Source organism: Maylandia zebra, linkage group LG2 (genome assembly GCF_041146795.1).
Source record: "Maylandia zebra isolate NMK-2024a linkage group LG2, Mzebra_GT3a, whole genome shotgun sequence".
NCBI classification, from domain to species: domain Eukaryota; kingdom Metazoa; phylum Chordata; class Actinopteri; order Cichliformes; family Cichlidae; genus Maylandia; species Maylandia zebra.
Window position 1 is genome coordinate 4,025,532 of NC_135168.1, and position 17,118 is coordinate 4,042,649.

The window sequence follows — 17,118 nt, forward strand, 5'->3', positions numbered from 1 at the left end:
AGAAGTAACATGAGAAGGTGGAGAAGTACCAAGAGCTGAAGAAGAACTCGAGAAGATGTGGAGTTTGAAGGTAACAGCGGTCCCAGCGTTAATCGGAGCACTCGGTGCAGTGACCCCAAAGCTACGAGAGTGGCTCCAGCAGATACCAGGAACAAAATCCAAGCTCTCTGTCCAGAGGAGTAAAGTCGGAGCAGCAAAGATACTGTGCAGGACCCTTAAGCTCCCAGGCCTCTGGTACAGAACCCAAATTGAACCTGGATGGACCCCCTTTGATTTCTTGACCTAATTCTTTATGGCATTGATTAAACAAGGTGCTGGAAACATTCCATACTGACATACTGCATGGTGACATACCATAATGACAGCATCATACTGCAAGTAAGACAGCTGTGAATCTCCCATTTCACCCCATCCCAAAGGTGCTCTAGTGGATTGAGCTCTAGTGACTGAAGACTGGGTACAGTAAGCACACTTTCCACTGGCACACTGTATTTAAAAACTCACACATGAAAGATTATTATAGTTTCAATGGTAGTTTAATTTTAACATTCAACATAAGTATCAATTATCACTCACATAATCGTGTTTTTTAAACCTAGGACATATACACGTGTTTGATTTTACAGTTATTTTCATTGTCAATAACTAATAACTGAGGTGCTTTATTTTGTTCAGAATGAAAAGCTAAGCAATCAGTATCAGGAGACGAAGATGTGCAGTGGGTAAAAGGAAACGAGGGGACAGTTAAAGGCTGGAACTGCTGTAAAAATGAGGATAGAAGCTAACAAGTAGGAAAATGAAAGGGGATAGGCTGTGAATGAAGGAGACACTGTGGGGAAAAGATAATATTCTCTTGAACATTGGAAGAAAGGTAGGGAATGAAAGGAAAATGTTCATAGTGAAGAAGCAAGAAGAATAAAAGTGTAGAAAATCATCATTTTAACACTGTTGCAAACCTTTAATAGCAGAGCTGTAAATTTACTGATGATGCTTTGCCTCTGTGTAAACAAAGCAACATTGTATAAAGTAAACAGTACAGTAGTAGTTACATCATATTAATACTTTTAATTGTGTTAGTCAACTGTGGGCAATAAGAAACTGCACAGGTAATGTATTTGTGTTCAGTTGTGTTGTTGTTTCTTGCGTGTAATCAGATTCTCTTATGTGACAAACTGACTGAAGCTGTTTTTAGTTGTGATGGTGGAGGTTTGCTGTGATCACACCGGAGCAAATTACATTTTGGTCAACAAGAGCACATAATAGTTTTTAACCTCCACCTACAATGTCAACACTCAAATTAAAACCATTATTGAATTACCAAAATCTTCACCTTTACAATAAAATGATTCCTTCCATATGCATTTTAAAGCAAATATTGGTTCTTGCATTATATATTGTTATTGTAACACAACAAATGCTCTATTCTTATAACAGAGGGTAAAACACAGAAATTGGTACGTGGTACTGCAGTTTCACATTCATCACAAAGCTATGAGGCACTTTCTACAGACAATCTTTCAAACTGAAAGAACTGCCATGTGGTTAAGGCTTTATATTACTTAATTTGAGGTTTTTATATTTCCTAGGACCTTAAAATACGATCTAATTAAGAGATTAGGGAGAGGTATACCACGTAAGGCCACACATTTATTTTGATTGTTGTTATGGACTGGTGTGAATTGCTACATGTGACACTATGATGCTTATTTATCCAAAAACAATTCAGTAGCAGCTGTTGAAAATATTGCAGCAAACCTTTTGGATTTCAACACAGGCACATCAAAAGTAGTGAACTTGCATAAATCAGCAACATTTTTCAATGATTTCTGACATCCTTATCTGTTAAGGCAAAAACATGTGACTTTGGTGTATTGTTGTTATTGAAACAGTTTGTCCTTGTTAAGCATTAATTGAATAGCAAACAGCGAGAATTGGCGTATTTGCTATTTATACCAAGTTTAACATCTCACATTGCAGCATTGACGTGTAGGTATTATGCAGGTGTGACATCACTCCATTTGTTATGGGTGTAAAAAAATACCTCGGAGCCCAACCAGCTACACTCAGTAAGTGACTCTTGAGAGAAAACTTCTTGTTATTTAAAAGGATAACTCAAAAAAGATGTCTTCCCGTCTCCACTTGTGTATGTTTTAAATCTCAGCAGTCTAACTCGAACAAGTTCAGAGTGAGCATAATGCTGAATTTACAGCATGTTTTTCATTATTATTGATTTCTATGGGAATTTCTGATTCATAACATTTTCCAATGAATAGCAGATGCCTTTCCAATTTAATGTCAAACCTTATGTGGCTCCAAGTGTGGCGTGCAACAGCAAATAAGAATGACACAATATTAGAGCAAACTGTTAAATCATCTCTGTGAAAAGAGTCTTTTATGGGAACTCACATGTGAGGATAATGTCCATTATATAGAGAAGCAGGTTAGCTAGGCACATACAGTTCGCTTTTAGCCTCCAAGAAGGACTTCAAAAGCCTGCCACCTTTTCCTTTGTGTGGAATCAACAGAGCTCTTCTTCTTCTCTGCTCTTCTCTCCCAGTGTCCCACACATTGGCACTCACATTAACATCATGCAAATACACTTAGAAGATATAAAATTCATTGGGTTAGGGTAAATATTTATATAGATTTACACATATATAAATTCATATACTTTTAAGGAATGTTAATCTATTTTGCTGTGTACTTCTTACAAGGTAAAAATAACATTTTTATACTATGCAACACATTATATAATCAACATATTACAAAAATCAGTCCTTTTATCATCTTTTAGAAAAAAAAATCCATAATAAAAATAACTTCTATGTTTTTTTCTCACTTATATCTTACAATATATTTTCTCTCTGTCAAAACACACACACGTGTCCCATTTTTGTTTCTGTTTATCGTTTCTCTTGGCAGCAAATTGGCAGCGGTCAAACAAAATGTGGAAATTAAAAATTGTGTCATGCTGGTGCTCATCAATGTGGAAAATTCTCCGAGCGACAACTTCGTTGATGTGTGGAATTCACAAAAAGGCGGCGGTGAGTGCTGCAAAACAAACTGCCGTGCTGTTACAACGGACATTTGGAGCAGCCGCATTCCAGAGCGGTTTCCATCTCCTCTGAGTACGAGGTGCCGTCTGTGCAGCGGAAAACCACCTTCCTCCGTCTGGTCTTGGTGACGCTACAGCAAACACCAGGTGAAGCCTGGCAGGATCTGGAACAGTCCATGCGGGGAATCTTGCTGGTGGACGTGCATGTTCTTAAGGGTTGGTGGCGCTTCAGCTGTTCTCTTACCATTTCTCCTTGACATGTGATTTCTGCATGTTGGTGGCGTTAAAAAAAAGCACATTTTAAATCATAATATGCTCTCATTCTCGGCAAATTTCCGTTTCTTCTTTTTATAATCTTTCAGTGTTACCTGTGTCACAAATAGGCCCGGTGAACCCTGGCTGACAGTGACAGAACGGCTCTCCCCTTTCTGACACCCGACACTCCCCACGCCCACAGCGAACCCCCCTGCATGCTGGAGGCTCCTGTCGTCGGTTACAGAACTGACCCTGATAGCCTTCATTACACTGGCAACTGTAAGACTGACCCTTGGGAACACACTGGCCATGAGAACATCTGGAGAAAGAGCAGAGCAGAAGGAAAACATGTTACAGGAGAGAATTATGCTGGGGTTGGAAAGTGGTTTCATCCATGGTTGCTTTAAAACCACTAAACCCACATGATTTCAAAATCTATACTAAACAGATACCTGGCTGGCTTGTATGACAAAATGGCATTAGAAACATCACAAACAGGTGGCAATTATTCATTTTATATAACAAACAGAAAATAAAGCTTGACCAGGGAAATTTTGCTTCTGTGTGTGGTCAAAGGGTCTGACACGAGGGTTTCTTTCATTCTCCTATCAGTATAACTTAGCAAACTAAACTAAAACTAAAACTGTTACAAAATGCACGCTTTACAGAATGTGTGCCCCTATGAGTTAGTAATTGCAAGTTAAATTCACACCTCACATTCAATGTCTCTGCCATTTTGGCTTACCTGTTGTTCTGACAGGGGTTTGTGCCTGTCGTCTGGTCACACAGAGCCCCACTGCGTCCAGGAGGACAATCGCAAGTTACTCCCGTCTCCCCTCCTTCTCTACATGCACCCTGTGCACAAACACTGCACGAATGACACCCCGCAAGAATGCCATCACCCTAGTGACAGAACATAAAATGAAGAAATCACTGTTAGAAACGACAAGCATGGAGGTAGGTGGCGCAACCAGAGAAATGTTTTGATGTTGCCTTAATGCTGCAGCCCTTCAAGGGTCCAGATTAAATATGTTTCCAAATTGGAAAGACAGCGTGTATACTTTTCCATAGCAGCTGCTGACTTTGTTGAAGTGCCTTAAAACTCATCAGACTTCTACTGTGGCTTATATTATGAAAGTGAACGCTTGCTTGGATTGGATCCTTGCTCCGAACCCAAAACAGAACACTGCTGTCATAAGGTTTTTCACTATGATTTTTTACATGGTATTTCAGCCAGATGTCCTCTTACTATTGCCAAACATAACTTTCTTTGATGATATGTTGATAGGCGAACTTACAGGACAGAGTTACGGGATTATGAGTTACAAAACCAATGTAGGCCATAGAGTTCTCAATAAAACCTTCAAGGTTTCTTAACAGCACTGAATGAACTTATAATACTTTTAATTAAATTTTATTTTAACATGCTACTGTGCGTTCTAGTAAATGCTGTGGAATCTATGCCAGCCGTTGAGTAATTACCTTGCCCTCAATTCTTTGTAGCTGTCCTGCTCCTCTGGATCTATAACTCAGGTCTTGAGGCTCCCCATTGATCTGGACATTGTGGACGCAGCCACTAAAACCCTGAGGGGATCGTTCAGGCCCTGGACGCAGACCTGAGGCCACGACCTGGGATGGCACTCCTGGGAATTGGTGAAAATAAAACCAGAAACAGACAGAAATGAGCAGTAATAACAATGGAAAGTATAGTATAATGTTTGATTAAGATATTTCCTTTATTGGTTTCATTCTGGCTTGGCTTACACTGAAATACAGTGTAAAAAACAACAAGGATACAGCATTGCAGCTCTCACTATTGCACAATAACAGTATGTCTCTCTTACTCGAGAAAAAAGGAGTTACTGTTCTCAGAGGCGTGTCTACCCTCTTTCTTGAAGAAAAGTTGAATAAAAACAGTTTTCCACTTCCTTACCACAACCCTTGCTGTGATTTAGTGTGCGTTAGTCTGCGTGCGCGTTTGCATGTTGTGTGTGCCTATACGCGTATGTACCCATGCGCTGCACAGCAAACAAGAAGTAGGGTAGGCCAAAGTAACATCTGTGTACCGCAAATGCATCGTGTTTATGAAGAAATGCGTGTGCGTACCTCCTATGTAAAGCTGGGTGTTGTGGTCGACGGAGGGCTGGCGTGCCAGCTTTCCCAGGCTCTTGTTGGTGCTGTTATCCACCACTAGGCTCAGTGAGTGGTTCTGAATAAGCAGCTCAACTGTGTGGAAAAGCCCATCATTCACAGACTCAACGCTGTAACGAACGCACAAATGCACACAAACAGAAAAAAAAGGACATAATTTCAGTACGTGCATGATTATGATAGATTACCGTTGCAAAAACTGTTAGAGCAAATTGGAAAAACAGACCCAAAACAGACTCCAAACATTTTCGAGTCAAACTATTTTTTCTTTGTTTTGTTGTGTTTGCAAATCGACCAACCTAAATGAAAAAGAAATTAGGGAAATCTGTGTCGAAATGCTATCCCGAGACATAAAACACACTGATTACATCCTCAATATTGTGTTACTGTGGAAGGGATTATAATGTGCGCTTGATCTATTTCATGATTTCCTAACATGGGGGTTGAGGCCCAGTACTTTCTAGCAGCACATGGGCTTGTTTGTTCTGATGAGCTCAAGCCTTGGGGCAAAACCGGATTCTTACAATTTAATAGCCGGACTCAACCAGTTTGGACCATTGTGGTAAAGTTCTGATATTTTTTGGAAGAATAAATGTTTCCATTGAAGAGAAGTCTGCAAAGAACTAACATTATGACCTTTTGCACCACGTTTGACCCTGGGAGGAAAGTGTATGTGTTCTTGTGTGAATGCGTGTGTCTGAGATTCTCTGCTAAGTGGTTTTTGCTGGAGGGGAGACAGACAGCTATAGAGACAGTGGTTTGGCAAAGCTGAGAGAAGGAGAGAGAGAGAGCGAGAATGAGAGACAGGGAGGGAAAGAGAGGTAAATCGCGGGGTGGTAAAGTTGACCGTGCCTCCGCTCAACCAAGTTCTTGCAGAACATCAAAAACAGAAATGAACAAGTGAAGCTACTCTTTCTGCTGGTGGTCTGCTCCAGACTCCCACAGCGAAACATCAGGACAATACTTCCCTTTGTCTGCAACCACTTATTTGCTAACTAGCTAAGGAGCCTTAAATCAGCTGTGATTGACAGCTGTTTATAGAGCGTTCAGATTACAGCGATGTTACATTAACAGCAAATGGAGCAAAGTTTGTGAGTTCTGGATATAGGCCAGTGTGACTTTCATAAAAATGCTGACCATACAGAAGGACAAAAGAACAGGATGCATTACAACATACAGTATAACACATTAACAGGCCTTAAAAAGAATCAAGAATTTATTATCGACTCATTTGCTTTGTCTCCTCACGTGACACTGTCCTCGACAACTGGGTAAAAATTAGGAATCTATTTTTTTAACCAGTTTCTATTAATTGAAAGTGCTAATCTGAGATTTGAATGGAGGTTTTACAAGGACATGTGACTGTCCATCAACAAATGTGAAAAGCATTTGATTGTCATGACATCAGTCATGTTCAGCACGCAGCTAAAAGCTTGTAAAATAACACCTGTAGACTCAGTACAGACACATACATGGTTTCCATTAGGAACCATGTAATTTAATAAAGGCTGAGAACAGGCCTAGTAAACATAGCAAAATGATGGTCTGCTAGCCAGAAAAATCAGTTATGTACCTCAGCAGCCTCCTCCTCAAACCTAACTTTGTATTACTCTAGTTCTTTCATTTTTTGCATTACATATCATTCTCTTCTTTCCTCTTTATTCATCACTTCCTTTTCATTATCTTCTTCCCCATCCACTTCCTCTTCTCTTTTTCTCCTTTTGCTCTGCTTCAATCACCTTTCTAGCCCCAATGTCATTTAACAGTCATTTTTACCCTATTCCTCTTCTAAAGCTTATTTGCTTTCAGTCCAAAAGCTCTTCATCTCATTTTCCCCTCATTTGCTCAACTGCTTGTCTTCTTAAATTAAATGGAGCTGCTCACAAAGCTGAAAACTCTCAGATTGATGTGTTGTTTAGGAACCCTATAAACACATTTTTTTAACACATGGACATGGCAAACACAGCACTGGACTTGTTGTGAAACCAAAAATCCACCAGATGGAAGTAGCTGACTAAAGACTAGCGTGTCTGAGTCTGAGCAGCTGGCAGCGCTGCAGGTGAGTGTATGAGTTTGAATGTTACCAACATTAAACGTCCTTATTTTTTAAAGTGGATATTTTCAATAGCTTGTCCATGATTTGTGTGCCTGCATGTTTGTGAATTATTCTGCAGATTTAAAGTATATAACAGCAAAAAGGTCCTGGGTTTAAATACACTGGCCAGCTCGAGCCTTTCTGTGTGGAGTTTGCATCTTCTGCCTTTGCTTAGGTGGGTTTTCAACAGGTACTCTGGCTTCCTCCCACAGTTAGAAGACATGAATATTAGGTTAACTGATTAATCTAAATTGTAAGTAAACTATAAGTCTGAATGTGAGCAGGAATGGGTGCTTGTCCCTTGGTATTAGCTCTGAGATACATATGCATATTGTCCAGTGTGCGCCCCACCTTTTGCGCTATGACAGCTCGGATAGGCCCAAGCCTGACCATTAATTAAACAGGCAGTTACGAAAATGGATGGATGGATACAGTGCTTCCAAATGTGTGCACAATTGTGTATGTTTTAGACACTTCTAAAGAGCACTCTGTTAGCCCTGTGTATTAGTACAAGAAACTGTCCATTATAGAATTCAATAAAAACAAACACACAGCCGTAGCAGATTGAAACTGCTTCTCTCTCTAACTTTCACTGTATTCATCCAAAGCCACAAGGGACAACAATTTCCTGTCAGTCCAAAATCCTGAATGAGCACATACACACACAAATAAACTTCACCAAAAAGAACTTCCCAAACCCCAAAACTGGCTTTCTGTCATATAACAGAGTCTAATACAAACCCAGAAGTAATTACAGGTCATTGACTTTATCTCAAACTGAAAAAACATATTTGGATTAGAAATAACCATGGAGATCCACTTACACTGTTAAATCTAATTAGCCACTCCTGTCATTTATTACGCTGTTTCTGAAGCACATTTGCTGCGTCTGTATGTGAGCTTGCAAACATGCATGTGTGAATGTTTTTTAACAACTATACATCTACAAGTCTATACAACTACAGTAGTATGTAGTCTTTGTGCAATATCGAAGTATGTTCGAGTGAGCTAACTTGTTTGTGAGACTGTATGTATGTGTGTGTTAAACAGCCCAGTCTGATTACAATGATGCTCAGCAGACACACATCCCAGTTCCATATTGCTGTGGTAACCTCAATTAGCCATTACTGAGACAGCAGCTGGAGAATGGAGCACTCCTTCACTGTTTTCTTTCCTTATTTTTTCAGCTTTCACTAAACCAGGCTGGCCAGTTCAGATGAAATTTGTACTTTTCAGGAGTGGATTCGCTGCGTTTTGATGTCGAGTCTCAGGAATGAGGACTTGTTGTTTCAGGCCTCTAAGAACTCAGTATTCGAATGTCTCAATAGCCTCTGAGAATTTTAAACCTATAATGTTCAAGGATTGTCTGTCTGTTTTAACCACAGCCTTGTGGCCAGATTCAGGTCAGACATTCAGTCACTTTATTCACCCAAATGAAGGTCCAAAATCTTGAGGAAGCCCTGTATCTGAATAGAAACTGCTTGCTATGGTCACTCGTTTGTATGTATGTTTCCATACTGGGTGTATGTGTTACGCTGCATATTTAAGTGAGTTACAATTAAGGAACACCTGCACAAAGTCCAACTGTTATGTTACGTTATGCCCTCCAGAAATGATTATGTTTGACATAAGCTCAAATCCATGGCCATTTATAATGCTTCTTCCATTCTTTGCATCACTTTCCCTTTTCTCTTGTTCAACCATCCGTCATCATCTTCCTTCAACACTTTACCTGTCTTTCTTCTGTCTCCTTTCTGCCCACTCATCCATTCCCCTATCCTTTTTTTTCTATGCTGCCTTTACTGCTCGATCCCTTTCTCCTTTCAAGAACCCATCCATCCCTGCATCACTCACTCTGTCACTTGCTGATGAATAACAGTAGATGTGCTCTCTTTGACCTGATGGGAGATTAGTGTGACATTTAGTAAAGGGCACCACATGAATACACAACAAACAGATGCGTTGTGCCCCGTCCCCTGCACACTGGCATGCACACACAAAGGCACACATTTTCATTTAACACTTTCATCTGGCGCTAATGAGGGCACAGTGAAAGACTTGTACACCTTCCCCTGCCTCTCCTTCTGTAGCTGCCTTCCATCTCGATTTTTTTTTTGAACTACAAAAAGAGACATTCCCCTCTTCGACACATCCCTTGTATTCATTTCAGTTTAATTATTCCCTCTGGTTTCTGCCTCTGTATTTTTTTAGTGAGGCCTGTTGAAATTCTCCTCCTTTTTGCAGTCCTCAATTTCTTTTTTCCCTTTTTTGCTGTTGATATTTGTGTTGTCTGGACAGGTTTGCTTCTGTCAAAAGGTGCATGCACCAAAAGGCATATGCAGTTCCAATACACTGTGTATGTATGTAAATGTTTGCATTTCTCTAGTATTAGCCACCTCTCTGTTTTAAAGCTAGCCAGTGGATTTTTTTTTAGCTCCATTTTTGTTATGACAAATATTTATCCCACTGATCAGTTGTGATCACTCATAAGTATGGCTAGTCGTCAACCTCTTATACCTATAGTGACCCATATTATGTAGGAGATATATAGTGGTGGTGAATAAGTGCATATAAATTCCTGATTGTATTCTACCAGGTTATCAGGGTGATACAAGTCACTTCTCACCCATCACATGGTAACCTGTGTTCAGCATTGTGAAAGTGTATATTTTAACGCTACACTTTAACAATGCTGAAATGTAACCCAAATGGCGAGTATCAAACTCAAGTCTTGAAGGTCAATGTTGTGTGACTTATTCCACGGCCGACTCTCTTCTCTCCTTCAGCATATTTCTCGAGCTGTGGAAACATCATTCATGATCAGTGAGATGTCACAGCCGTCATTAAACGAGGTGGTAACTGCATACTGAGCTTGCCACTTGGTGAAGCAGGCTGTCAGTGGGTGATATCTATGTGTGATAGCAATGCATGCATGGCCTCTTAACTAAATTACATGTATGGAAAAATACAGAATGTATAGAAAGTGATTGTGCATGTTTTATGAGGAAAGAGAAATGAAATTATTACATTTGCTATCATTTAGGTTGCACACAATGTGCTTTAATGGCTCTTAGTAATGGTTATTTTAATAGCTATTACTGTAAACTGTAAAATTTGTTGACAAATGAACTCCACAGGGGACCTTACACGTAATCTGTAAGAATCCACAGACGGACTGGTTTCTCATTTAACACTGGTCTGTGTTATCTGGCCATGACTGCTTCATTTCAGCACACTGTGCCAAACTGGCTTGAACATATCGCCCAGGCTCTCTAGTTTCTTCACAAGATAACTAACCCAGGGATCACTCAGAAACATCCCAGGGACTGGCACTGGTTTCTGGCGCTGGCTGTACAACCGCTGTATAGTCAGTGCCATATTTGGGATCTGCCAGAATTGCTGTGCTAAGATTGTGGTGGTTAAACAGTTACGCCATTCTGGACACTATCAGTTCAGTGGTGGCAGGGTGTTTTGTGGTGCCTGCCCAGCCATGTGGTTTGAATTAGTTCACAATGTATTTCTAAATTAGGGGAGATAAGACAGACCATTTGAAATAGTCAGAGTCATGTAATCAAAAAATGGCAACGCATAGCAGCTTGTGGTAAAATAAGCCTCAGTACTGGAGTTCTGCCTTGTCTCCTTTCAGAGACAGTGTTTACTGAGAGCTATAGCATTGTAGGCTTAGACACGACTTCATTGTATGGATCTTTGTTTCATACTCTGTCACTCCCATATCCGGATTTGTTTTTTCCCATTTGACACTATTTTTTCTGCTTTTTATGTTCTTAAAGTACCGGTATACGTTCTCTCTCTACCCTGTCGTCATCTGTCTCTCTCCACTTTTCTCAGTTGTTCTTGCACTGTGTCTGTCTGTTTCCCTTCCAGGCGTGGCCCATGTCAAGTTAACAAGACCAGACAAGGATAATTCCCTGACTCAGTCTGTGGTTTGCTTTTTCCCTCTGTTCTTCGCCCTCTTTCACTCCATCCCTCGGTCATCCCTCAGTCCTCTCTCATCCATCCTGCAGTTCAGCTGCATTACATGGTCTTTTCATTTCGACGGCTTCCATCCATCTGTTTTACCCCTTCCGTTTTCCTCCTTTGGCGGGAAATGTATTCTACTCAGTTATCTGTTTATTGTGTCGTCTGGTCTTTCATTCATGCCTTCCATCCAGCATCAGTCCATCCATCTGGCTTTCTGGGTCTCTTTCTATCGTTATCAGACTGTTAGCTGATCAATCTGTCTTTCTATGCAACTGTGTGTCTCTGTTGCTGTCCCCTCTCCTAGTCAACCCTTTCAGCCCTGCCTCCATCCCACCCCATCTGTGCCAATATCTAATTAGCTTCATCCCATCATTTTCAGTCTTTCATTTGATCCTTCCTTCCTCTATAATGAGCCATTCCTCTTGTATTCTCCTTGCTTTTCCCGATATGTCATTCATTGTTAAACACAAGCACATATTCTTTTTAAGGTCATATTTGATATATGTGGCTTCCACATGTCACCCTACCCAAAAGAAACAGAATAGCACCACAGAAATCAAAAGATTATACAAATGTCAACAAACAAGTCAAACATGATAGTTTAGTAGGTTTTTCTTTCCAACCAAGAAAGAACATCTTTAAATAAAGGGCTGCAGCTCTGAAGCTGAGCTGAATGCCTAACTGTACTGGTGGAGGTCTGGAGCAAAGTTGATTACTATCAATACATGAGTCTTCTGAACAACTGCTAAATATATAACACAGCATCTCTATTGAGCTATGGCCCTCTGTGGTAAAGGCACAGCATGGAAGAAAAAAAAAACAAAAAACTGAAAGATATTGTCCTAAAGGCAAATTCTGATTTTCCACCCAAATGGCGCAGATTGTATACAAGGTTTAAATCGACCCAATGTTTATCACATTGCCTAACCCATATGGAAATCGCATCTGATGAAAAACATGCCATCATATCAGTAGATACAAACACCAAATGTCATATAAATAAAGGAGCATATATTGTCTTTAACAATTTAACTCTACTACAAGCAAAGACTTTCTTGCCTTATTTTGAGATTTAAAATAAATGTAATTAACATCTATCAATTTTAATTTATATAGAACCTGAATTTCTGTTTTTCAGAGAAAAGCAAATCTAAGTTTGTCTAATGACATAGAAGCAAATCAGGCAACAACAACAACAACAATAATAATAATAATAATAAATGTTATTTATAGGCACCTTTAAAGATCCTCAAGGTAAATTTACATTAGTACAACAAAATAAAAACATGAGGAAAATGAGAACTAATAAAAAAGTACGAAAGTATAAAAGCTAAACAATAAACTAAAGTCAATCTGTATGCAGATTTTACTGTAGGTAGATTATTCTGAACAATTCCTACAAAAATTTGACGGTGTAAATGATTCAAATTTGAAATATCTGATGCAGAGCCAGTCTTGCCCTTGACCTAGTAAACTGTGGCTTAAATTTTCTTCTCCTTGAGTTACTTAAGGGATTTGTAGTATGATGTAATACCTTAATCTTAAACTTAAATTCATTATGAGCGGGCTGCATATTATCAAAAGACCACAGTCTCCTTTTCTTATGACTTTGTTTTTATCCAGAGAAAGTGTGAAAAAAACCCACAAAGGAAGAAAATCACTCAGAATATACAGCAAGGAGAATGAAGAGTGAATGAGAACCCCCCTTACACACACACACACACACACACACACACACACACACACACACACACACACACACACACACACACACACAGCCACACTTTTATACACTGTAATAAGAAATAAAAGTCTAACAGTATTGTATTTGGATTAGCAGCGTGGTGGACTCACCCTACCCTGTGCAGTAAACACTGTCTATGTACAGTAAATATCTGGTCTAATATATGGCGTTTCATTACAAACACCCACGAGCTGTTTTTGATATTATGTAGTAACATAAATACACATATGTTTGTGCTGATGAGCCCACGTTACAACTTGTATAAGATTCTCTGTGTGTTATATATCCAAAAACCACTTGAGGTAATATTGTATGCAGTTTTTCATATTGTAATTTTGACATTGTATTAGCCCTTTCTCCTCGTCTTATATGTGTATGAAATAAATCTATGGATGACATCACCCTCAGTTTATTTTACAGTGCACCCTGTAGCCTTCAGACGTGGAGTTGAAAAAACTTAATTGGCACTTAGTAAGTTGTGTAACAACAGCTTACATCACTAATACTGCTTGAAACAGGATACACTATTTGACGTTGCTTATTTCAGGGTTGCATTAAGTGACTGCTTATTGTATCAAGTGACTTATTATTTAAACATTTGAATTGAAGTTTATGACTTGTGTTACAAAACAATGCACATCTTATTTCAGTTGGATAAAGCGACCAAATATAAGTATAATAACACTAAAAGGCCTCACAAAATTGTTCTATTACTGCTAAGAAAATGTTATCATGTTCTTTTCCTTGATGATCTTTGTTTTTTCTTATGGTCAATGCTATAAGGGAATTTTTCTAGAAACTATGACGCACTTGCTGTTTTTGCAAAAATATGTAGGCAGATTTGTGTGTGGATGACTAAACCACTGAAATCCATTTTCTTGGTGACTTTAGTTTTGTGTATGTGTATATATGCATATTTTTCTGTTATTTTTTTTAATCACTTTGAATCCCTGTAATGTTTATCGAGTGGCTGTAAACTCAAAAATATATGTCTATGTGAGTGAATGCTTTTTGTAATCTTTAACCTACTGTTTACTCTTTGAACCTTAGTAATTGAATTCTTTTTCATCATGGTTTTTTGGGGAAGGTATGCATCTATGTGCTTTTTATTTTTCAAAGTGTGCTTTTAAAGTAATTTGAACCTACGTATCAACACAATGCTTGTTTTAACTTTAATGGAATGTAAAACCAAAATCATTTTAATTGATGCATTTCCACGTCGGAGTAAATTCGATAATAAGTCTGCTTACATTAGCGAGATAAAAGTGATAGAATAGTGGATGAATCTTTATTCTCTCATAGGTACTTAAGGCATGCTTAAACTTGACCTTCATAATGATTCAAATAAGTGAATGTGAATTCTAAGAATGTGAAGGACAGCTTTTCTGTTTTATGTGGCCTACCTGTACACAGTGGTTGGTGGGTAGTTGGCGATGTCGTAAATAAGACGTATGTGTCCCTGATAAAGCTCAATTGCCAGAGGATCATGGTCCTCCTTGTACAACAAAATACCGTTGTCTTTGTCTGTAGCCACCTGGAGAGAGAAAAACGTTGGACACAAAAACAGCCGTCAAAAATTACAGAATTTGATACACAGTCCACAGTTTGTCATATTTTTCATATTTCATTTAATTCAGTAATCATCTGGTAAAAGGTCATAGTGGCACATATAGAAGGAAATAGACCTGAATTGTTCATTTTTATTTAGATAAAAACAGGGCTTGTGTGCATATGACGCTATAATATCTGTGTGTATAACAACATATATAATAGCATCATGTGATGTTTCATTACATCATTTAAGCAAATCAACTTCAAGTTAGCTAGTAAGCTAACTTGCTAATTTAGCTAACTAGCTAAGATCATCTTAGCTATTTTAAACTTGTTTTACTCAAGTGATGTAAGTGAGGTTTTTTCTAGTAAAACAAAATTATGTCCCCTGTTCAACTATAAAACAGATTGCTCACTGCTCCCAAACGTACACAAACTTGAAAAATATTGACCTCCAGACCTCAGAAATGATCTACTCTGTGAAAAGCTAATACTTTGCTTCAGTTAAGATTGCTGATGCATATCTGACTCAATATTAAAGCAGGTTAAATGGGTGTCTGATTTACGATGGTTATTTTATACCATCAACTGTAAACCATTTAAAAAGAAAACAAATTCCACCACACTTGTCTCAGAAACACACTTGACATGTCACACTTGCTCGCGTGCTCCTTTAAGCGCTAACTAACTAGCAAGTGGAAATGGGGCCATGGGGCCAAGCACTTAACACTCTGGCGTCAATGGAGCATAGCCAAGTCAACACCTGCTAACAAGCTGCTGGAAAAAAGAGAAAGCCATGCAGGCCAAAAAGAGAAAAAGGGGGTAAGAGGTGTAAAGTACAAAGAGTGAGAGAGCAAGTGAAGTGGAAGAGGGAGGAAAGAAGAAGATGCATATATGTGGATGAACAGAGAATTTGGATGCAGCCTTAAAGAAAAGAAAAAAGTGAAAAAAGGAGAAGGAAAAAAGCATATAGTAATTTATGAAGTGCAGTGGCTCTTTCATTCTTCTATTTCTCTCTCTTACCACTGACTCAAGGCCTCTTGGTAGAGTTTTAATAGCCTTGGCCCTGACATTGAAAAGTCCTGGCAAGAACGCAAAAGCACACGCACACACATGCACAAGCGCAAGCCCCCATGGTGGTAAATATCAATTAAACCACCTTCCTCTTCCTGTTTCTCTTTCTCTGCCTACTTTATTTCTCATTTCAATAAAAAAGAAAATTATGTGTCCATTAGGACATGACTCTCAGGTGTCCAAAATGTGTGGTCTGTGTGAGTGTGTATGTGTGCGTGGGCACGGTGCTCAGTGTGCCATGGAAACAGAGGGTGGAGCAGATGTTGGCTTTGCTTCATCTGCACTAACTCTATAAGCTTGATTAGAATGTCTCACAGCTCTATTTCAAGCGGCACGGAAATCTTTTAAGAGGAGTGCTACAGAATATAGCCTTTGCACCTTTGGGTTTATTTCAAAATAAAAGCTGACTGTTGGATTTGTAAACCTTGAAAAACAAAAATGAATGCACAGAGGTCAAAGGTTAACCCTACCTGTAACGAAATATGTGCAGTTGGGCGGAGTTTTGCAGCTGGCAGCTCCACATACCCATCACGACCCAGGAAGTGAACAGTGGCCATTTTGTCGCATTTGCTGCCATAGAAACCGGGCATGCAGCGGCAGATGGGCTCCCCAGCAACCACCAGGCACTGGGCGCCGTTTTGGCAATCGGATTGGTCGCAGGGGCTGGTCTGCAGCAAGATCATTGGTGGCGGGTTCTCACAGAAGAGCCCGCTGAGGCAGAAGTAGATTAAACAGAAGATAACTTATTTATAGAGCGTTAATTGGATGATTTGTTTATCTCTATTATGTGACAAAAGTTGTTTACTACTTGCTTTGTAATGTGTCTCTTTGAATTACACGAGGAGATTGCAGTGGCTAAAACAGAAAGCTAATAATCTTGAAATATTGAATCGGGGACCTTTCCTTCCAAACAGATTCAGTATATTTTCTTGTTTTCACCTGGATCATTCTGAATCTGTGAAACTTCCTATTTTTCCCGTACAGTCATTTTCTAATGGCTCTGTCTTCCGTTCCTTTCCTTTTCTTCTGCATATCCATGACTTTCTCTCTGTTTTTCCCCCCTCAGCCACTGATGATGAATTTGTTTCTCTCTCGCCAACAGTCCCTGCTATAATTAACCACATGGTGCTGCATCTGCAGCACACACACACGCGCAAACACACAGATGCACGCAGTAGGTCGAAACAGTCAAGTCTCTGATTATGAAGTGCC

The 17,118-nt window shown here is 39.3% G+C and overlaps 1 protein-coding gene across 2 annotated transcripts in view; it reads right to left on the reverse strand.

Annotated features, from left to right (window-relative positions):
- Positions 1 to 523: 523 nt before the first annotated feature.
- slit3 (slit homolog 3 (Drosophila)) overlaps positions 524 to 17,118 on the reverse strand; it is a 240,424-nt gene continuing 223,829 nt past the window's right edge. For both annotated transcript variants that reach the window (XM_004553593.3, XM_076888354.1), the window contains 7 exons: positions 16,377 to 16,617; positions 14,685 to 14,815; positions 5,417 to 5,571; positions 4,793 to 4,953; positions 4,056 to 4,213; positions 3,424 to 3,629; positions 524 to 3,322 (listed from right to left, as the gene is read on the reverse strand). In XM_004553593.3, the coding sequence (XP_004553650.2) occupies positions 3,075 to 3,322; positions 3,424 to 3,629; positions 4,056 to 4,213; positions 4,793 to 4,953; positions 5,417 to 5,571; positions 14,685 to 14,815; positions 16,377 to 16,617 (1,300 nt within the window). In that variant the 3' untranslated portion in view covers positions 524 to 3,074. The remainder of the gene's footprint in view (positions 3,323 to 3,423; positions 3,630 to 4,055; positions 4,214 to 4,792; positions 4,954 to 5,416; positions 5,572 to 14,684; positions 14,816 to 16,376; positions 16,618 to 17,118) is intronic.